Genomic DNA, 22,431 nt, shown 5'->3' with positions numbered 1-22,431 from the left:
TACTAAAGTATGAGCATCAAATGATATATTTTTGTGAAAATAACTCATTTATGGGAGGGTATCATGACTAAACACTTACTAAAAGTAACTTGATTATATTTTCGTTTTAGTGCATATATTTTCGCCAAGCGAGACTATCAAACAAAATATTCATTTGGAAGATTTTAGTTCATAACTGAAATAATTAATATACATAAGTGTAAGTTATTTTTTCCTTTTTTTTATACAAACCACATGCCAGTTTGCACGGATTACGAACTTTTGTGGACCACACTTCTACAGGTTAACAGGTTCAATGACCTGACCCATCTTACGTTTTTTTTTTGCAAGCATATGGACCAGCTTGTCAATCAGTCCATATTGTCACTCTTATCTAAAACCTTACTTTACAGACTGTGAACTTTTGTGGACCAGACTTCTACGGGTTAACGGGCTTAATGACCTGACCCACCTTACATTTTTTTTTTGCAGGCATGTGGACCAGCCTGTCAATCAGGCCATATTGTCACTCTTATCTAAAACCTTACTTTATGGGCTGCGAACTTTTGGCTCAATGACCTGACCCACCTTACGTTTTTTTTTTGCAGGCATGTGGACCAGCCTGTCAATCAGGCCATATTGTCACTCTTATATAAAATATTACTTTACGGGCTGCGAACTTTTGTGGACCAGACTTCTACGGGTTAACGGGCTCAATAACCTGACCCACCTTACGCTTTTGTTTGCAAGCATATGGACCAGCCTGTCAATCAGACCATATTGTCACTCTTATCTAAAATCTTACTTTACAGACTGCGAACTTTTGTGGTCCAGACTTCTACAGGTTAACGGACTCAATGACCTGATCCACCTTACGTTTTTGTTTTTTTGCAGACATGTGGACCAACCTGTCAATCAGATCATATTGTCACTCTTATCTAAAACCTTACTTTCTTGAGAACTGCTAACTTAGGCAGAAAAATGTCTACCACCTATAAATGCTTAAAATGAATTTATTTAGCATAGGCAACTTTTTAGTCTATTGTGAGACATATTTGAATTTTAAAAACATGTATTTGATAAGATAACTAATAAAAAAAATAATTTGACATATAATAAAAATTATATAATTTTGTTTATATAATTTATAAACTAACTTACTTGTTCTCTAAAGAAATACTTTTAAATAAATAAGTTACTTAGTAATAAACAGTTAACAATTATCTTATATTAAACAGTGAACCCGTTAACAACTATCTTATTACTCAATTAACTACTATTTAGTTATTTTAAAAAGGTTGAAACTGACCATTTTAAAACAAGACCTATATTTAATTTTCCAGATCAACAATATATTTTATTTGATTAGTAAAAATTGAAGGCATTAACTCATTCTACTTAATTAAGTGATATATATTCCTTGATTAGTCAATAATGTATTAATATAGAAATAGATGACTTCAAAAGAGATAACATATTAAAAACAAATAAATGATCAATAAATGTTATTAAATGAATTGTTTGTATTAATAATTAATGAAAATAGTAGCTATGAATACATTGTAGAAAATGTTATTATTTTTCTAAAATAGTTAATCTTTATATATCTTTTTCTATAAATGAAGAAAATGCAACAATAACAACCATTATTATAAAACTGATAAAAACAAATGTGTTTGTACATATGTGTTCATTTTTTATAATAATAAAAATTAATTAAATTATAAAAAAAATATAAATAATTTTTATAATTTTAATATAGATATTTTTTATTTATTTTATAAGTATTATTTTATAAATATTTATTTTAAATATATATATATATATATATATATATATATACTTTTATATGGTTTTAATTAATAATTATTATTGTACACTGTTATCTAAATTTCATTTTTATTTGAAGGAGCTAAAAAATCCTTAATCTCAGTATCTTAGTACAATAGTCATAATAAATAATTTATATAATTTATATTTATTACTTGATCCATGTATGTTGATAGATAAGAGATAAAACATATGGATACATCTTTTATCAATTATTTTGTTCTTAAAAAACCAATGTTGTTAATTTAATATTTTATTCTGTCCTTAACATGGAATATTTGTAATGCGATAAAAAATATGAATAAAAGTAATTGCAATTAATCTAGTTAAGTATTTATAATTCAGCACTAAATCTTGTTAACTTCTTTTATCAAAAAGATGAAAAAAGAATTTTAATAATCTTCAAAAATCACTAGTTTTTTTTTTCTCTCATAACTATATGTAAGAAATAATAATTTTTAATTTTTTTTTTCTTCTTTATATATTATTATTTTAATCTAATAGTAAAAATAAAAGCAGAAAATTAATTTGGATTGATAAGCATGTTTGAAATAGAATTAGAGTAAATATAGATGATGAGACAGGTCTTAGAAAAAGTGGAAGAAATTCCATATTTTATTTCGCAGAGTGTCTGAAGAGAGAAGAAGATACAAATTTGTCCAAGAAAGTGAGGGGTGAAATACCGAAAGTGGGTAAACCCCCCAAATAAAAACCAAAGACATTTCTCCCTCTTCGAGCAATAGGAACACAGCAATAGCTTCTGGTGATCTCGTTTTCTTACAGTGCTCTTCCCCCTTTTCTCTCCTCTCTCTCTCTGTCTCTCTTTCTCTCTCTTCCATTGCTTCCCCTCAAGTAACGCCCACGCGAGGTCAATTGCGTAATCGCCATGACTGTGATGACTCCTGCTCCCATTGACGTACGTTTCTTACCCTCACTCGGCAACTTCCCCGGTGCTCCTTTTCGCGGCTTCATTCACTCGCGCGTTTTCAATTTCGCTTCTCGTTTCTCTTTTTCTCTTATTTGCTTGCATGATTTTGTTCCTTTTGCTGTTCGGGTTAATGGTGTCAATTTGATTGTCGTTCTGGTCGGAGGGTTGGGTTGGCCGGGAGTGATGGGGTTTCGTCTAGGGGTTGTGGTTTTGATCTGCGAGACTGGAATTTGCTTCAATTACGATGCATTTCGTGCTCGGATTTTGGGGATTTAATTGGCTTTGGTTCTTCGGTGGATCCGAAGTACGGTTATAGTGATTAGTTTTTGTTTGGTGTTTGGCTCATGCAGCAGCAGGAGGATGAGGAGATGCTTGTCCCACACACTGATTTGGCGGAAAATAATCACCAACCCATGGAAGGTACTTGTTGCTTTCTTACTCTTTTGATCCGTCGAGAAACCCCTGCTAGTTTTGTTACTCCATATATTGGCTTTTATGTGATCGATTGGTATTTCTCTCAGAGTACAGGGAACCACTTCATGCATTTTTTTTTATTGACAGAGAGACAGGAAGGGAGTGACGAATTCGTCCAAGAGTTTTAGGTTTTCTAGGCAAAAAGTGTTTTCTTGTTAGTTGACATTTAGGGATGTTGTCTATTTACAATGTTTTTGTTTTTGTTTTTGTTTTTTTTTTTTTTTTTCTGTTCGTGTCATTGTCTTTCTTTCTCCTCGTTTTACTCATTTCTTTTAACAAGTAGAGAACCTAGTTTTTTTTGTCGCATCTCCTGTTCTGTTTATCGGCTGACTTAAAGCATGATACTTAATTGTTTTTTTTTTTCACTGATTTTGATGATTGTTAGTTGTGGCACAACCTGATGCTGCCAACACTGTGGAGAGCCAGCCTGTCGAGGATCCTTCATCGACAAGATTCACGTGGAAAATTGACAACTTTTCTAGAATGAATTCGAAGAAGCTTTATTCAGAAATATTTGTTGTTGGTGGATATAAATGGTATCAACAATCTTGTTTTCACATTGGCTTAGTTTATTAATGACGGACCTATCTCTAATGATCTTTTCTGATTTTTGTCTTTACTGAGCAGGCGTGTACTTATTTTCCCGAAAGGGAACAATGTGGACTATCTGTCCATGTATTTAGATGTTGCAGATTCATCTAGTTTGCCCTATGGCTGGAGTAGATACGCACAGTTTAGCTTGGCTGTTATTAATCAAATCCATAATAAATATTCTGTGAGAAAAGGTAGTCTCTTAAATTTGTTCCTTGCCATTGTTACAAGATGATGTACCATATATGTATGTAGAAAAGATCATTGCTTGAACTAAAGTTATAGAAAATGGTGGGATTTTTGTTGCAATTAATTTATGAACAGCTTATGTTTGTGTGTATGTATTTATTTCCTTGTAGTATGGTATCTAAATCTAGATATATGACTTATCCTGAACGAACTATTATCATTAACATGCTAAATAAAACAATGCTCTTTCTCATGGCACTGGTTATTGGTTAAGAAATAAATGGTAAAGTATTTATTATTTCATGCATGTAAGTGTAAAGGCAAGTATTTATTATTTAGTGCATGTATTTACCTTTTATCTAGTACTTTGTATTTTTTAATATTAATAAGTGAAGAAATTGAAAATGGTCATGGTTTTTAGGTATACTCTTGTCATGTCTTGTTCTAACTTTGTTTTACACAATGTAGACACACAACACCAATTCAATGCGCGGGAAAGTGATTGGGGTTTCACGTCCTTTATGCCGCTCGGTGAATTGTATGATCCTACCAGAGGGTATCTTGTGAATGACACTCTTGTAGTTGAAGCCGAGGTTCTTGTTCGTAGAATTGTTGATTACTGGACCTATGATTCAAAAAAGGAGACTGGCTATGTTGGACTTAAGAACCAGGGTGCTACGTGTTATATGAATTCTCTACTCCAAACTTTATATCACATTCCTTATTTTCGAAAGGTCAGGCCCTATCTTTCTTTTTTTCTCTCATAAGTTTAGTTTTTTGGCTTGATAGTGATGAACTAGGGTCATGGTGGTCATATTTCAGGCTGTGTACCACATGCCAACAACAGAGAATGACATGCCCTCTGCAAGCATCCCTTTGGCATTGCAGAGTTTATTCTACAAGCTCCAGTATAGTGACACCAGTGTTGCAACAAAGGAGCTCACTAAATCTTTTGGATGGGACACATATGATTCTTTCATGCAGCACGACGTTCAAGAACTGAACAGAGTCCTTTCTGAAAAACTTGAAGACAAAATGAAGGTAATGGAAGGCCTTTTGGATGTTTTGTGCATAACATTTTGTGGAATATTCTCTCAATTTCATGATGATTGTTTATTTTGTCATTAGGGAACTGTTGTTGAGGGAACTATACAGAAGTTATTTGAAGGACATCATATGAACTATATTGAATGCATCAATGTGGACTATAAATCAACTAGAAAGGAGTCGTTTTATGGTACCTACATGTTCATTTTGAAGTTAATTATGGTTTAATTGTACCATGCCACTAGGTTCTAATTTAATTTTACATATCCTTTCAGATCTTCAGCTTGATGTGAAAGGCTGCCCTGATGTATATGCTTCCTTTGACAAATATGTTGAAGTTGAACGTCTTGAAGGGGACAACAAATATCATGCCGAGCAATATGGTTTGCAGGTTGGTTGCAATCGTTAATTTGAGTCGGGTTGTAATAAATCATCTGTAGAAGTTCTAAATCTTTAGTTCTTATGAGTTTACAAAAATAGTATTGTTTGCAAATTTTAATTTCTGAACCGAATCCTTTTAGTTTGTTATAGTTACTGTCTGAATGCACTCAAATATACAAGTTTTCAATATAGTTTCACATATAAGCTGATGATTTTTCATTTTTTTTTCAGGATGCTAAGAAGGGTGTCCTATTCATTGACTTCCCACCTGTTCTGCAGCTTCAGCTGAAGAGATTTGAATATGACTTTATGCGGGATACCATGGTCAAGGTTGGTAGTCAAACAAACTCTGGTGTATAGGATATTTTCTTCTCTAGGTACTTTATTTGCTGCCATATGATAAAGTTTGCAGTCAGAGTAAGGTTCAAATAATTTCCTGTAGCTCAACTATTAATACCATTATATCCTTCTTTATTTGTGGTATGTATTCCTTTACAATAACGTTACTTCATGTAAGAAAGTTATTTCGCAAATGTCTTGTGTTGGACAATAGTGCCCCAAGATGATGAAAATAATGAAGAATTTCTGCATACATTTTTCTCAATACATTTTTGATAATGATGAAAATAATGAAGAATTTTTGCAAGCATTTTTCTCAATACCTTTTTGAAATGGAAACTGCTTTTTTGCTTTTCTTTGCTCTGGGTGGAAAATCTTTTGGTTGGTTCGTTTGTTTGCATGTGTATATATGTACTTAAAATTTGTTTACATCATTTGAAACAATCTCCTGAAGGGATATTTTTCTGCCAGAGGGATCATGGGTATTACTTAGTTTTACCTTTTTTTCCGTGGGTTCTCATTTGATGGAATGGTTAAACTCTCTTTTCAATACATGAAAGTTTTTTTTTCTTCTGCTATGTAGATTAATGACCGTTATGAGTTTCCAATGCAACTTGACCTTGATCGTGAGAATGGAAAATATTTATCACCCGAAGCTGATAGGAATGTCCGCAATCTTTACACACTTCACAGGTAATGTTGTGATAATGACAGTAGTATTTGTTACCACAGCACATTGTTTTAAATTGGTGCATGGTGCTTGTTTCATCATAGGTAATGTTGTGGTAATGGCAGCAATATATATGTTCTCATAATTTCCCCATATATCTGAGTCAAGTACAATCAATGACTTCTACAGTCTAAAGAAAGAAATAAGTGATAAAGTAAAAGAAGGAGAAAATGATTTGAGGATATATAATGGAAAGAACAAAAAAAAATTATCTTGGGGTTGCCGTCTCAAGCTTGCGGAATCAATGTTATCAAACTCTAGAGTTGTAAACTCTTTCTTATGAAAAAAAATAATTTATAGAAATAACATACTAATACAATATTTCAATAGAATAATTGAGTAAAATAAGTCCACAATACTAAATAAATAGGTTCATACAAATATTGCAAAAGATAAATTAACATGAGATGCACTTGGATTGCCCTCAATTGAATTTGATCCTAATTTCAATTTTCTATTACAAAATTAAAAATCAATTATATAATAATTAAATTTTCTATAGTTGAAAAACACCACATCAAACCACAGTAATTAAAATTATGACAAATTTATATAACTGCGAGGAGAGAAGAGCAGAATACCACGTGACGTGAGTAGATCAAAATCGCAAGTGGAAAGAACAATGATATGAGAAAACCATGAGCTAATAGAACCATTAACATAAAAAATCACGAGCTGAGAGAACTGTGACCCCAGAGCATGATACACCATCATGCAGTGAAATGATGTTGAGAAGAGGATGACATGTTATAAATAATAGAGACCAAAACAGCAAACCCTAATCCGTTAGGTGGAGGAGAAGAACAAACCTAATTGCATTGAGTTTTTTTTATTTATTTTGGGTTAAAACGAAAACTCCTTTTGACTCGCCAACTCATTGCAAGCTCATGAGTTTGGCCGAGCTCATCGAGTTTGCAACAAGAGCCTATGGATCCTGCTTCAGAAACAAGTTTGCTTATGAGTCAACTCGGGCAATAGGGTGTGAGAATGTAAGCTCAACATGCGAGTTTGATAAGCATGTTCCGAATTTTTCAAATCAAGTGGGGGATTGAATTTTTAAATTATGTTGGAACAATAAAACTTGAGTTGTTAATATTAAAATTTTGGAGTTAACATTAAAATATTAATGAAGTTCATCAAATTTGTAATTTTTCTTTCTTAGTGCTGATGATTTCCATTAGTGTGCAATTACAACTTTTTATCCAAATGCATATTTTTTGACACATTTAAATTTTTTTCCAGTGTTTTGGTTCATAGTGGTGGTGTACATGGTGGACATTATTACGCTTTTATCAGGCCAACTCTCTCTGACCAGTGGTATGTATATACTATAATTACCACGTCTGAATTGTTCAGTGCCATATAAACTAGGTGCTTTTGGTGCATTTCTGATGATGACTACCAGGGGTCACATTACAACATACTTAAATGTTGATTTTGCTGCTTTCATTGTAACATGGTTCACAGGATCCTGCCAAAATGCACAGTTACGGAGAAAATAAATACACATGTGATAATCATGACACAAACAAGGAAAATATCTTGTAAATGATAGCATTTAACTTAAAATTGAAAATTCACATTCATAGATTTATATGGGTAACTTTGTATAAACTCAACTATATAATCCTTGTATAGCATACTTAGGATAACTAAAGAAATACTGATTTTTTAAGTGGTCTGTTGATAGTACCCTATTATTATGAGTTAATATAAATACTGCATGGGATATATGATAACTATGTTTTTACAGATTGTTGATAAGTTTGTATTAATTTAAGAACATGAATACATGGTTTTAAAATACTCAATCTAATTTTGTTATATCTATAGTATATAATTAGTCAAATTAGTGTACATAACATATTATATATGACTGTTAGCAAATATTTTACAACTGTAGATAATACTTAATGACCAGTTCACATGTGAGCTAAATCATAACAATCAATGTTAAAAAATCAAAGTCAGACCACAATAAATCAAAATCAGAAAGGAGATTCTTACAACAGATTAAATAACAATGTATACATGTGAAAAACTTGATGTAGATAAGGAAAATATTTTGTAAACGATATTATTGAATTAAACATAAACTGAAAGTCATATTCATTAATTTATGTGTAGCTTGTAAATGATAGGTATCTTATATTTCAAATGAATATGTGTTGCAAAGGTAAACAGTTGAAATGATGAATCTTTTTATTTTTTGTACTTTTTGTACATAGCATGCAACTTTCTGATAGTCCTGTCACCTTTTTCTGTCATTTTGAATTGCTTTTCTTGCTTATTTACTGAGCTCTTCACTGCATGCTTTAATAGAATGTATATGACTATTAGGTATAAATTTGATGACGAGAGGGTAACTAAAGAAGACACTAAAAGGGCATTAGAGGAGCAATATGGTGGCGAGGAAGAGGTAATTATTTTTTCATTTGGCTCTGGAATTGATCCCTATATTTGAACATTTACTTATTGATTGTTTAAACCTATTTTAACAGTTACCACAGACAAATCCTGGGTTTAACAACACTCCTTTTAAATTCACCAAATATTCAAATGCTTATATGCTGGTGTATATACGGGAAGCTGACAAGGACAAAGTAATATGCAATGTGGATGAGAAAGACATTGCTGAACATTTAAGGGTAGGTGATCATTTTAGGTACTTTGGGCTTCATATAAATTATGCCAAGTCAAATAGTAACAAGTTTGAACTGCATTTTTGTAAATAAATGCAGACGGCTAATTTAACAAGTTTGTTCTAGTCAGATACTGCAGTCTACTTGATGACTGTTCTAAACTGTTATCTATCTATATATGAGGGATAAATTTACACGGTTGTAAAGTAAGTTATACTTTTACACTACATAATAACTTTTTTTTGAGTAATTTTATACAAAACTCTATGGATTAAAAGTTCTTATAGGATAGACTACAAATCATTTGCTAAGTTTAATATTAATCCAGACTTATTTTTGGCCTCATTCATGTGATGACTCTGGTTAGTTTGCATGGGATTCTATGTTCAGACATCTTTGCTGTCACTGCATAAACAAGTAAACATAATATTTACTTTTTACAATTTGATTATGTTATTGTTAAAGTTTTACTGGATTTGAGATGAGTAATGTAGGTAATATTTATGATTCAATGGTTATATTAGATGAAAACCACATTTTGTACAAAGTTAATTTTTGCACGAGAAAGCTATAATATAATATAAGTTAATCCTCGTACATAGATGATTTAAACTAATAAGTTGTTTTTATAATTTTTTCGTGAGAAGTTTCTTAGGAGTATTTAAAGCCAACATCAAACCAAGCTTATTTTGGTGGTCACTTAAATTTGTATTTTTTTTTGTTTCTGCTTTATTCTGAAAAATTTGCCATCAATTTCTTCAATGGATTAATGCAGGAGAGGTTGAAGAAAGAACAAGAAGAAAAGGAGCACAAAAAGAAAGAAAAGGCGGAGGCTCACCTTTACACTATTATAAAGGTTCCTTGTGGCTAGTTTCTAACTTGTTATTCAGAATGGGATACTGTTTGTGTCAATACACACGTGCTGTGTGCCACCTATCAAATTGTATTTTTATATAACCTGATGGCATGTGACACTTCTTAGGTGGCACGAGACGAAGACCTTGCAGAGCAGATTGGAAAGGATATATATTTTGATCTTGTAGACCATGACAAAGTGAGGAGTTTCCGTGTGCAAAAACAAACGTCGTTTAACCTTTTTAAGGTATAATCTTTAATCACACTTTTAGCTCTCGTGCTAGATGTGCTTTGGCTAGGCATATCTTATTCATTTCTTGTCTGTTTTGAGCTGATCTCTGTAGTAAATCTCTCTTGTCAAGCAATTGCTTTTCATTTGGAAAATTTGAAATTCTGGACAAACTACTCTTCTAACAGCATGCCTTATTTGTTTATGATTCTTTTATGTTGTGGATATTATACTTGAGACTGAGACTTTAAAATATGAGTAGTGGACTACAATACCACTCTCTTCCTCTTCTATTTATAATGAAGCAAGCACGTACATATGAAAAGATATGAAAAAACTACTCTAAGATACTAGGCATGATTACATGCAACAGTAGATATGGAGTAGGTAGTTTCCCACACTCAACACCCTACACATAGGGTTAATGATACAATAGGTATAGGTAATAATTCTAACACTCCCCCTCAAGCTGGAGCATACAAATTGTATGAACCAAGCTTGGAACAAATGAACTCAACCCGAGGTCCCCTTAATGACTTGGTCAACACATCTGCAAGTTGGTCATTTGACCCAACGAACTCAGTACAAATTTCCTTGGTCATCAATTTTTCTCGAACAAAGTGGCAGTCAATTTCTATGTGTTTAGTTCTCTCATGAAACACTGGATTTGATGCAATGTGGAGAGCAGCCTGGTTGTCACAATACATCTTCATGGTCTGAATTTCACAGAAGTTAAGCTCTCGAAGAAATTGCTTTACCCATATGAGTTCACACGTGAGAGACGCCATTGCCCGATATTCAGCTTCAGCGGTGGATCGAGCCACTACATTTTGCTTCTTACTTTTCCAAGAGATAACATTTCCTCCAAGGAGGACACAATATCCCGTAGTAGAGCGTCTGTCAATAGGAGAGCCTGCCCAATCAGCATCACAGTACCTAGAGATTTGAACATTTCCTTTATCTTCATATAGCAACCCTTGTCCTGGAGCCTTCTTGAGGTACCTTAAAATACGGATGATGGCATTCCAATGTCCAAGACATGGAGTCTGCATAAATTGGCTAACAATTCCAACTGCGAAAGATAGATCAGGCCTCGTAATAGTGAGATAAATTAACTTTCCAACGAGCCTCCTATATCTCTCTGGATTGGAGAATAATTCGCCTTCTACTGTTGTTAACTTCTGATTCGGGTCCATAGGACTCTCAACTGGTCTGCAGTCAATCATACCTGTTTCTTGTAATATATCAAGAGCATATTTCCTTTGAGAGATTACAACTCCATCTTTTGACTGAGCTACTTCAATGCCCAAGAAGTATTTGAGGCTTCCGAGATCCTTGGTTTGAAAATGTTTACACAAGTGCTCCTTCAGTTGAGATATTCCAGTAGTATCATTTCCTGTAATAACAATATCATCAACATATACTATTAGGTAGACACATTTCCCAGGAGAGTTATGTTTGTAAAAGACTGAGTGATCTACCTCACTGCGTCTTAACCCAAATTTCTGAACAATGGAGCTGAATTTTCCAAACCAAGCTCGTGGTGATTGTTTGAGGCCATATAAAGATCGATGCAATTTGCATACCATGCCAGACTCCCCCTGAGCAACAAACCCAGGAGGTTGCTCCATGTACACTTCCTCCTCAAGATCACCATGAAGGAAGGCATTTTTGATATCCAATTGATGAAGAGGCCAGTGACGAATTGCTGCCATTGCAAAGAAGAGGCGAATAGTAGTCATCTTGGTCACGGGAGAGAAGGTGTCACAATAGTCAAGGCCATAAACCTGAGTGTACCCTTTTGCAACCAATCGGGCTTTGAGTCGATCAACCTGACCATCAGGGCCAACTTTAATTGCATACACCCATCAACAACCAACAGCCTTCTTACCCAAAGGGAGGGGCACGAGCTCCCAAGTATGATTGCTTTCAAGAGCCTGCATCTCTGCAATCATGGCTTGTCGCCATCCAGGATGATCAAGTGCTTCATTCACATTTTTGGGAATAACAACAGAAGACACTGAGGATAAAAGTGAACAATAGGAAGGCGATAATCGGTGATAGCTAAGAAAATTATAAATGGGATGTGGATTTCGAGAGGAACGAGTACCTTTTCTGAGAGCAATGGGCCAACCTGAATCACCTTCACCAGGAGTCGTGGGATCAAGAGACGAGGGAGAAGAATCTGAAGTAGGGGATTCACCATGTTCTGGAACAACTGGACTATTCATCGGCGTCCTGTGTTGGAGAGAGTCAATAGGTGGAGATGATGGCTCAGGAGGACTTTGGTCGAGACTTGGAGGGACAGGGACATTGGAAATATTGTACTCAACCACGGGAATAGGAAGGACCTGCTGGATGACATGGACATCTTGAACATATGGAGAGAAGTAAGGGGTCTGTTCAAAAAATGTAACATTGGCAGACATGTAATATTTCTTGGTTTCAGGAGAGTAACATCGATACCCTTTTTGAAGTCGTGAATAGCCCAAGAAAACACATTTGAGAGAGCGAGCAGAAAGCTTGTCTAACCCGGGAGACATGTCATGAACAAAACATACACAACCAAAAACTCTAGGAGAAGTGTGAAAGAGAGGATTGTCTGGAAACAGAATGGAGAAAGGGACCTTATGATTGAGAGAGGAAGATGGCATCCGATTAATAAGAAAACCTGCAGTTAAGATGGCATCTCCCCAATGATGGACAGGAACGTTGGCACTAAGCAAAAGGGTACGAGCAGTTTCAACTAAGTGTCGATTTTTTCTTTCTGCTATACCATTTTGTTGTGGCGTATGAGGACAAGTAGACTGGTGCAGGATACCATGGGAACTCAAAACATTAGAAAGAGCAGACGAAAAATACTCTTTGGCATTGTCACTTCTTAAGATTTTAATTACTTGACCAAATTGATTCTTGATTTCATTCAAAAAGGATGTGAAGAGGGATAATAATTCAGAACGATCTTTCATAAGATAAACCCAAGTACATCTCGAATATTCATCAATGAAAGTAACAAAATACCTAAAGCCAAAAGATGAGACACGACTAGGTCCCCAGATATCGGAATGGATGACAGAAAAACTAGAAGTACACTTTGATTGAGATCTTTTAGGAAAGGTAGATCTAACATGTTTTCCTAGTTGACATGACTCACATTCTAAAGTCTGGAGACGACTAAGTTCAGGAAACATTTTCTTTAACTTGGACAGGTGAGGGTGACCAAGCCGATCATGTAACATTTTAGGATTGGGGGCTGCAACACATGACACACGTGGACGAGATCCAAAATGGTATAATCCGCCCGCTTCATATCCTTCTCCAATCCGTCTCCCCGAGCCACGCTCCTGTATAACAAAAGATTTGTCATCGAAGGTTACAGAGCAATTCAATGTTTTGGTTAACTGACTTAAGGAAATTAAATTGAAAGGACAATTAGGGACAAAAAGGACAAATTTTAGATTTAAGGACGTAGATAAGATGGCTTGACCGACTCCCTTTGAGGATGTTTTAGAACCATTTGCGAGGGTTATAAAATGAGATTTTTCTTGGAATGAAATGGTTGAGAACAAGGAGGTATTACCAGAAATGTGATCAGAAGCACCAGAGTCAATTACCCATGAATTGTGACCTTCCATGGATTGAGAGATGCAAACAGTTGATGTACTTGGAGCTTGAGATGACTGTGCCAAGCTGTTGGATTTGAGGCGTAGGTACTCTTGATACTCGTCCTCAGTGAACTTGGAGTCAGTAGTCTCTGCCTGGGAGACATTGGCTGTTTTGGCAGGAAATCCATGTAAAGTGTAGCAGTTTTCTTGGGTATGACCCATCCTTTTACAATACGTACACTGAGGACGCCCACGACCTCCACGTCCACCTCCTCTAGTTCCACGACCTCCTCTTCCTCTGGTGGCAACCATGACAGATGGTTCCATTACAGCAAGAGTTTCTGGAGTTTGAAGAGTTGGAACACGTATCATGCGGGAGATCAAAGTTTCCATGGAAGGAACCTCATGAGAGGTCAAAAGCTGATCTCGGATATGATTAAAGTCTGGGTGTATAGCGTGGAGGATCATTACCATATAGTACTTGTCAAGCTTTTTCTTCATTTCATCTAGAGAGTCGACTTCCAAGAACATTCGAAGTTCTTCCACAGCAGCTTGAGCGTCATTCATGAATGACATCATATCATGGTTAGTCATTTTCATAGATGCCAACTTGTTCGCCGAATCATAGAGGCGTTGAATATCATTTGCATAGATATTCTGAGTTCGCTTCCAAAACGAGTGGCAAGTTTTGAAGGCCCGTAGGGACATCAAAAGTCGTGGTTCCACCGATTGCCACAATAGAGCACATAGTTGGAAATCCGCTTGTTTCCACTGTTCAGCTTTTTCAGAAGGTATGTGGCTGCCATCTTTCTCAAGGTGTTCGTGGTGTCCTTGACCGAGAAACCACATCTCGACGGCAGCGGACCAAGATAAGTAATTTTGGCCATTTAGTTTCTCGGACGTAATGCAGGGGCTTCCGGAGAATGAAATAGCACTCCCGGTAGGACCTCCAGTGGCCATGATAAAGAGAGGATCTCGGAAAACAGTAAAACAGTGACGAAAACAGTGAAACAGTGACGATTTTCGACTTCGAAAGGGACGATTTCCACAAGAGGTGCTACTGAACTTCACCGGAACAGAGATTTGATGGTCAAAACGGGTAGAGGAGGCTCCGGCGACGGCGACGGAGGTGGCGCGACGACGAACTGGCGACGGGAAGGCGGCGCGTGAGCGGCACGCGCCTGACGGCAGCGAACGGACAAGACGCGTGTGGAGGCGCGTGGCGACGGCGCTGCCTGCGACACCGGCGGGGTTGGCTGTCGCGCGGAGAGGCGGTTCAGATCCGGTGGTTTCCGGACGGAACTGCGTCGGTGGACGGCGGCGGACGGTGGCGGACAGCGGCGGACAGCGGCGGAGGACGCAGACAGTGGCGGACAGTGTTGAGAAGTTGTTTGACAGTGTTGGGTAGTTCAGAAACGAGGTTAACCGAACTTAGACAGCCGCGGACAGCGGCGGTGACTAACGGCGATCAACCGCGGACAGCGGTGACAGACCAGCTGAGACAGAAACCAGAGCGGGATCGACCCGCTCTGATACCAACTTGAGACTGAGACTTTAAAATATGAGTAGTGGACTACAATACCACTCTCTTCCTCTTCTATTTATAATGAAGCAAGCACGTACATATGAAAAGATATGAAAAAACTACTCTAAGATACTAGGCATGATTACATGCAACAGTAGATATGGAGTAGGTAGTTTCCCACACTCAACACCCTACACATAGGGTTAATGATACAATAGGTATAGGTAATAATTCTAACAATTATAAACTGTCCGTTGACAGAAAACTATATTATTATAAATGCTTTTGAATGGGAAAAAATTCAAAATAGGATTGAAAAAGGAGTACTTTTTCAGTAGAATTATTTTTCAAAGAAAGAGCAACACTATAATTTTGTTTTTTTCCTTGTGAGAGGGATTCAGTGACATGGAATTTGCCCCTTCTTTTCACAATATTATGTTCACAGTTGATGAGTAGTGTCAATATCAATTGACCGAAGATAAGCCACGTAGGATGTGGTATATGAAATACTGATAATATGTTGTAATCCAAGTTGAATTTGTTTCTATCTTAGTTTTTCTTACTACTAAACATTTTATACATCTGATTCATGGAACTAGAAGTTTAATTTGTCTGCTAAAGAAAAAATCATTAGTTTTGTTGCTTATTCTGAGGTGATAGTTATTTTTAGAACACTGTTAAAATATAAAACTTATGAAGCTTTAGCTGAATGAAAACATATTCCATATAAATCTGTGTTCTTTGATTTTCTATTTGAATTTGAAGATGTTATAAAGAAAAGCCAAAAGGAACAGGAGACACAGATTTGATTGACATGGACATACATGGGCACAGAAATTTGAAATGTCTTGAATGAAAAAAACAGAGTTATTGTGTTAAAAATTACCTTAAGTTATTGCTGACTAAACATTGTTATCTGATTATTATGGTATTTTAGTTTAATTTAGCATAAAGGGTTAAAAATAAAATGCAACTGAAAGTATATGAAATATTTATAAAGAGTTCTGCATGGTTACTTATCTAACACAGCTATGACATATTACAAATACTATTAAGAAATATAAATGCTTTCTTTATTCTTGCTCGAAACACCTATTTTCATTACTTTCATTTTTTTAATCTGATCGCTGGCTGATCCGTGTGATTAACAGGAAGAGGTTGCTAAAGAGTTTAATATACCAGTTCAATTCCAGCGCTTTTGGCTGTGGGCAAAGCGGCAAAACCATACATATCGTCCAAATCGACCGTTGACAACCATGGAAGAAGCACAATCTGTAAATTCATGAGCTTGATTGAAGCTTTTCTGTATTATTTTGCTTATATACCCGCATTCAAGCTTTATATCCTTTTCTTGTTTACCCCACATATGTATGTTGAATCTGTTTCATGCTTCATGTCTATATCAACAAGCCGATTTTGTGAAATTCCTGGCTGATTTGCTTATTTTGGATTATATTTCTTGGGCTGGACCAACAGTTAATTTTGTGTTGGCTATGCTTTTAACCATTTCATCTCTCCCAGGGTTGGGTAGTTTTTTATTTCTGAAAATGAATAAGAAAAGCAACTGGTAAACATTTTTTAAACTATTTTTGTGACCCTGAGGTTTGCTTTATTATTTGTGTTGAGGGTGATGAATACTTCTATTGCTTCTATGATCAGCAGATAGTGGTGACTACTTCTATTGTTATTTGCTTAATTTCTGCCACGTCTTTCTGTGCTATCTGATGATGTTCATACTTTTTATTGATCTGTTTTGGATTGCAGGTTGGACAATTGAGAGAGGTATCAAACAAGGTTCACAATGCAGAGTTGAAATTGTTTTTGGAAGTGGAGCTTGGGCTGGTAATATTTGTATTTATGGAAGTTGTATTCCACTTTGATTGCATGAACATGAATATTCAAATTCTGTCATTCTGACAAACTGCATCAATATTTAGGATTTACGTCCTATTGCACCACCTGACAAGACAAAGGATGATATATTACTTTTCTTCAAGTTATATGATCCTGAGAAAGAGGAGCTACGGTACTGAGTAATGTCTATATTTGAACTTCTGGTTTTGGCAACACATGAATCTTTGTTGACATCAGATGTATTTCCCTCTTGTGGCAGTTATGTTGGAAGGCTCTTTGTGAAGAATACTGGTAAACCATTGGAAATCTTGACGAAGTTAAATAAAATGGCTGGTTATGACCCCGAAGAAGAGATTGGACTATATGAGGTTTGTTTGTCTTCTCGTTTAATATTTTATTAGTTTGCTAAACACCATGAAAATTTTCAGACTGCACTTCATCCTTGTATGATCTAAACACTTTATATTTGTTTAATAATTACACTAACTGATGGTTGATGATGCATAGTACATCATGTTCCTAGAGAAAAGATCTCTTCAGCAAAAGCCATATCTCAAGATCTATTCTGCCCGTACCTTTTTTTTTTAACACTTTTTAGGTTCTGATTAACACTTTTTAGGTTCTGATATCAATGAGTGACTTTACTCATGGCATTTGTAAATTTACCGTGCCTATTATTGTTGTGCAGGAAATTAAGTTTGAGCCAAATGTTATGTGTGAACCTATTGATAAGAAATTAACATTTCGAGCTAGCCAGGTAAATTATAAACGCCATTGGTGCACTTTATCTTACTATCTTTGATTGGTTTATTGATTTGTTTTTCTATATTTGCAGTTAGAAGATGGAGATATTATATGCTTTCAGAAAGCTCCTGCTGTATACAATGAGGAGCATGTCCGCTATCCAGATGTGCCATCATACCTAGAATATGTGCACAACCGCCAGGTACTTTTCCTTTTTTGGGTTCAATCAAAGGCAATCTGTGTGGATTGATGTGATGTTAAAATTCACCACCCAACATTCAATTGTATTATGTTTCATTTTCTCCTCGTTCCTCCTCTGTCCAAGCCTGCACATATCAGTATGTTTGTAACCAATACACCATGTGTTATTCATTATGTTTTTACTGCAAGATGTTTGCTAGTATTTTAATATCCAATTCATGTATTTTAGGTTGTTCACTTTCGGTCTCTTGATAAACCCAAGGAAGATGACTTCTGCCTCGAGATGTAAGCATTGTGTAATTTATTGGAGCAAATCATTAGATCTAATATATTGTAGTTTTAGCTGAGAGAACATGCAAGTATTTACTTATTATTTTGCTTGGAATTACATCCTTACCGTATATGCTGTACATGAATTTCTAGGTCAAGGCTCTATAAATATGATGATGTAGTGGAGAGAGTGGCTCAACAACTTGGTTTGGATGATCCATCCATAATCAGGCTTACGCCTCACAATTGTTACTCTCAGCAGCCAAAACCCCAGCCTGTTAAGTATCGTGGTGTGGAGCATTTGTCTGAAATGCTGGTTCACTATAATCAGGTAATCATTGACTTAATGCATAATCTTTCATTTTGTTTCTTGTTTAAAATCAAAACATCTTATTTCCCTTGATGCATGTCAGACTTCGGATATATTGTACTATGAAGTACTTGACATCCCTCTGCCAGAATTACAAGGTTTGAAAACTCTGAAAGTTGCATTTCACCATGCTACCAAGGATGAAGTGAGTATATAGTCATCTGATTTTCTTTTGGTTTTTATCTAGATCTTTTCTGACATTTTTTAACTGTTTGTTAAGGTGGTTATTCATACCATCAGGCTTCCAAAGCAGAGCACTGTGGGGGATGTCCTTGATGATCTGAAAACAAAGGTTATTTTGTCCTAGTATTGCATGCCTAAATTGTATTCTTACTGACCAGTGAAATCATATCCTCAATCTGTATTTTAAAAAAGTAGATACATGAAGCATGTTTACTGTTTTTGTTGAGTGCTCCAGTTTGTTATTGAAGTGGTGACTCTTTTGATATAAGTCTTGCTCATTTATTATTTTTCTCACAGGTGGAATTGTCGTCCCCTGAAGCCGAGCTTAGGTTGCTTGAAGTTTTCTATCACAAGATATACAAGGTGTTGTGTTACCTCTATTTTAACTGATCGTGGATTTATTGCTTATTGTTTATATTTTTCTGATCAAAATTATCGAATAATCGGAATTCAATATAATATTAAATTTACATTTACTTGTGATCTTGCAATTAATTGTTACCCTGCCTCTCTGTTTGTGCAGGTTTTCCCTCCCAATGAGAAGATTGAAAATATTAATGATCAATACTGGACTTTACGTGCAGAAGAGGTAGTAGTCTCGTTCTGTTTTTGAGTGGGCTGGGAAGGGAGATGTTAGCTTTTAATCCATGAAGTGTTCCTGCTTTGATTTACCTATATGATTGCATCAGTGGATTCTTTTATGCAGAATCAATTATTCATTTCCGTTTATGTGACAATATAAATGAGTTGCTACTCTTGTGGTTTGCAGATTCCAGAAGAGGAGAAAAATCTGGGTCCTCATGATCGCCTAATCCATGTGTATCATTTCACGAAAGATACGGCTCAGAACCAAATGGTATATAATTGTATTTGATCCATTTTGCGTAGCACAGTTTGTAATATCGTGAAAGCTTCCGACTTAGTTGTATGCCAAATGATATGTAATGTGTTTCCATTTGATTTGTTATGACAGCAAATTCAGAACTTTGGGGAACCATTTTTCTTGGTCATACGTGAAGGGGAAACTTTGACCGAAATTAAAGTTCGAATACAAAAGAAACTGCAAGTTCATGATGATGAGTTTGCAAAGGTATTTCCTCTTTTTGTGTGTTCGGTGGTTATATTATGTCCCTTCCATTTTGGTTTACACTTTCTTTTGTTTTGTGGTAGTTTCATTGTCCATAAATATTATTAAATTTGATGTAATTTTGTCTAATTATTTATTATATTTTTTGTTTGGCCAGTGGAAATTTGCTTTTTTTTCTTTAGGGCGTCCTGAGTACCTTCAGGATTCTGACATTGTATCCAGTCGTTTTCAGGTACTCCCATTTACAGGCGAATTGTTGTTTTTTCAGTTGTGTTAATTCCATTCACTTTCTGTAACATTTGCATATGTGTGAACTATTGTATCTTGTGATATAGAGGAGAGATGTTTATGGTGCTTGGGAGCAGTATCTTGGCTTGGAGCATACTGATAATGCTCCAAAAAGATCATATGCTGTCAACCAGGTGAGTAATCTTGTCTGCAAGAACTATTTTCTGAAGTAAATTTCTTGTCTTGTATTTATTTATGTTGAGTTTGTCCACCATTCTGGTAATACTGGAGTTTAGTTCTAAAGTTTAAGAAAACTTGTTTGATTACACCATTTCAAATTTGTTGGGTTTTGTTTCAGAATCGCCATACTTTTGAGAAGCCCGTAAAGATTTATAATTAGAAAAGTTGGTATTGACGAGCTCTCGTCTTGCGTGGGATGAGTTTGGCATTCTTGGACATGTATGGGCTTGTAAAAACAGGGAAACAGCAAAAGGCTACTCTGTATAGGCCAACTAGTGAGATCAGCAATCCAGGTGGTTTCTGCAGATTTTATATTAAAATTGTGGTATGTAATTCTTTCTGTCAAAAGGAGTGACATTGCTCTCAACACTATCTGCTGACCACAGCCCGTTGAGCTTTACTACTTCCAACTGTGGAAGTTCTTCAAGTTGAGGTCATTGATCATCATCATCACTGCACTGTATCAGTACATAAGATTTTTGGATTAGTGAGTGTATACAGGGTATAGTTGGTTGACTTTTTTTTGTTTATCTTAATTGCTTCCAGATTTTGTTCAGTCAGTAGTTGTCAAATTAAGTGAGGGCTGTGGAATGGTGTAGCAGAGTTAATGTAATGTTGTAAAAGAGACTTGTCAGCCTCAGTATAACCCGATAGCATAAATATAGTTTCCTGCCGCACCATTTGCTCCATTTCCTTTGATTTCTTACCTTTTTATTTCCTCTTTCTTCCTGCACCTCATCCATCTTCCTGCGTTACCGTGCTAGTCTCATTTCATTTTAGAGTAGAAGTGATGCGTTGATCTATGGTTATAACCAGATGTGCATATTCCTTTATTTCATATTTTAAACTTTGTTGCACATAATGAAGATAGTATAATCTGGTTTATATAGCAGTTACTTTTTCTGTCCATCCAATGCAACAGAAGAGTAAATTTATAATAGGTATCCAATCTCGAAGTCCAGATTAAATTCTCATGTTGCGTGGTTAGAAACATTTTCTCCAATAGTTCATTAAAAGAAATGCAAGAATTGCAATATGGTTAGTCCTTCAGAATTCAGATTGAAAGTAAAATAACTGTAAAATGGCTAGTGCTGACTCACTTTCAGGTACCCGGGGTGGTTTTATTGTGGTAAAATTTTCTGTGTGGTTTTGGACATTTGACAGCTGGTGAAGTATTAGCAATCATGATGGAAGAAAAATGATTATTTTAGCGAAATAATAATTCTTCTAATTAGATAAATTAAGGGTTTAATAGAAAAAAAGATTTATATGATTTAATATTTTAAAGGATTAAATATGTTTTTGATCTTTTAAATTTCAAGAAATTTTGAAATTAGTTCATTTTAAAATTTTGAACTAATTTAGTTATTTATTTTTGAAAATACGTGGATTTAGTTATTTTAATCAAATTTTATTAGGTTTATTTGATTTTTGTATGTATTTTAGGATTGTATTTGAGTTGTTTATACTATTTGACACATTTTTGTTTTAATGTTAAGTTAAATATTATTATGAAATGTGCTTGAAATGTTAAATAAATTTAACAAAATTTGATTAAAAGGATTAAATTCACATAATTGATTTAAAATTTAAAAATGGATTAATTCTAAAATTCACTAAGTGACAAAAATAACATATTTAATTACATAAAAAAATAATAAATATAAATATTAGAAAAGGAGTAGAAATAAATAAATATGTATACTAAAAATTATCTAATTCAATGATATTGAGGTTTGTGTTTTTTAAAATATAATATACCATTAAAAATGTATATTCAAGATTCTGATAAATATAAAAAATGTTTCGGTAGTAATTTAAAACGGAGAGAGTATGAGATTAGAGCAAGGAAGGTAGGTATATACATATTTATTCCCAATTTAAAAAGTTGGATACAACCTGTACACACA

General features: G+C 35.0%; 2 protein-coding genes and 1 pseudogene across 3 annotated transcripts; 1 reads left to right on the top strand and 2 right to left on the bottom strand.

Annotated features, from left to right (window-relative positions):
- The first annotated feature begins 2,503 nt into the window (after nucleotides 1-2,503).
- On the top strand, nucleotides 2,504-21,210 carry LOC114194120 (ubiquitin C-terminal hydrolase 12-like). 2 transcript variants are annotated; one of them, XM_028084181.2, is made up of 32 exons: nucleotides 2,504-2,725; nucleotides 3,088-3,157; nucleotides 3,597-3,747; nucleotides 3,839-3,996; nucleotides 4,460-4,725; nucleotides 4,814-5,032; nucleotides 5,120-5,228; nucleotides 5,314-5,429; nucleotides 5,651-5,749; nucleotides 6,342-6,451; nucleotides 7,731-7,805; nucleotides 8,829-8,907; nucleotides 8,990-9,136; nucleotides 9,906-9,986; nucleotides 10,113-10,232; nucleotides 16,496-16,618; nucleotides 17,109-17,186; nucleotides 17,282-17,370; nucleotides 17,458-17,566; nucleotides 17,887-17,955; nucleotides 18,034-18,144; nucleotides 18,373-18,428; nucleotides 18,567-18,744; nucleotides 18,827-18,928; nucleotides 19,004-19,075; nucleotides 19,264-19,329; nucleotides 19,490-19,555; nucleotides 19,736-19,822; nucleotides 19,940-20,056; nucleotides 20,211-20,285; nucleotides 20,389-20,475; nucleotides 20,640-21,210. In XM_028084181.2, the coding sequence occupies exons 1-32, from the start codon at nucleotides 2,696-2,698 to the stop codon at nucleotides 20,679-20,681; spliced, it is 3,357 nt and encodes a 1,118-aa protein (XP_027939982.2). In that variant the 5' UTR covers nucleotides 2,504-2,695; the 3' UTR covers nucleotides 20,682-21,210. The 2 variants fall into 2 exon arrangements, with proteins under 2 accessions (XP_027939982.2, XP_027939983.2); XM_028084182.2 differs by having other exon boundaries at nucleotides 2,547-2,725; nucleotides 3,091-3,157.
- Nucleotides 10,538-11,660, bottom strand: LOC146884468 (secreted RxLR effector protein 161 pseudogene; annotated as a pseudogene).
- LOC146884467 (uncharacterized) lies at nucleotides 13,384-14,923 on the bottom strand. The gene is made up of 2 exons (XM_085665792.1): nucleotides 13,795-14,923; nucleotides 13,384-13,558 (listed from the first exon to the last, which is right to left on the bottom strand). Exons 1-2 carry the CDS (start codon nucleotides 14,777-14,779, stop codon nucleotides 13,521-13,523), a joined length of 1,023 nt encoding a protein of 340 aa, XP_085521918.1. The 5' UTR covers nucleotides 14,780-14,923; the 3' UTR covers nucleotides 13,384-13,520.
- Nucleotides 21,211-22,431: the final 1,221 nt, after the last annotated feature.

This window comes from Vigna unguiculata, chromosome 8 (genome assembly GCF_037176805.1).
Source record: "Vigna unguiculata cultivar grain cowpea cultivar isolate G323 ecotype 2 chromosome 8, ASM3717680v1, whole genome shotgun sequence".
NCBI classification, from domain to species: Eukaryota; Viridiplantae; Streptophyta; class Magnoliopsida; order Fabales; family Fabaceae; genus Vigna; species Vigna unguiculata.
The sequence above is the reverse complement of the archived record's forward strand: the minus strand, read 5'-3'. Positions and strand labels throughout refer to the sequence as shown.

Coding starts and splice junctions, on each gene's coding strand:
- LOC114194120 (XM_028084181.2), top strand. CDS start 2,696: ATGACTGTGATGACTCCTGCTCCCATTGAC. Junction 2,726..3,087: donor TGACTCCTGCTCCCATTGAC/GTACGTTTCTTA, acceptor TGGCTCATGCAG/CAGCAGGAGGATGAGGAGAT. Junction 5,033..5,119: donor AACTTGAAGACAAAATGAAG/GTAATGGAAGGC, acceptor TTTTGTCATTAG/GGAACTGTTGTTGAGGGAAC.
- LOC146884467 (XM_085665792.1), bottom strand. CDS start 14,779: ATGGCCACTGGAGGTCCTACCGGGAGTGCTATTTCATTCTCCGGAAGC. Junction 13,559..13,794: donor TGCTTCTGATCACATTTCTG/GTAATACCTCCT, acceptor TTTGTTATACAG/GAGCGTGGCTCGGGGAGACG.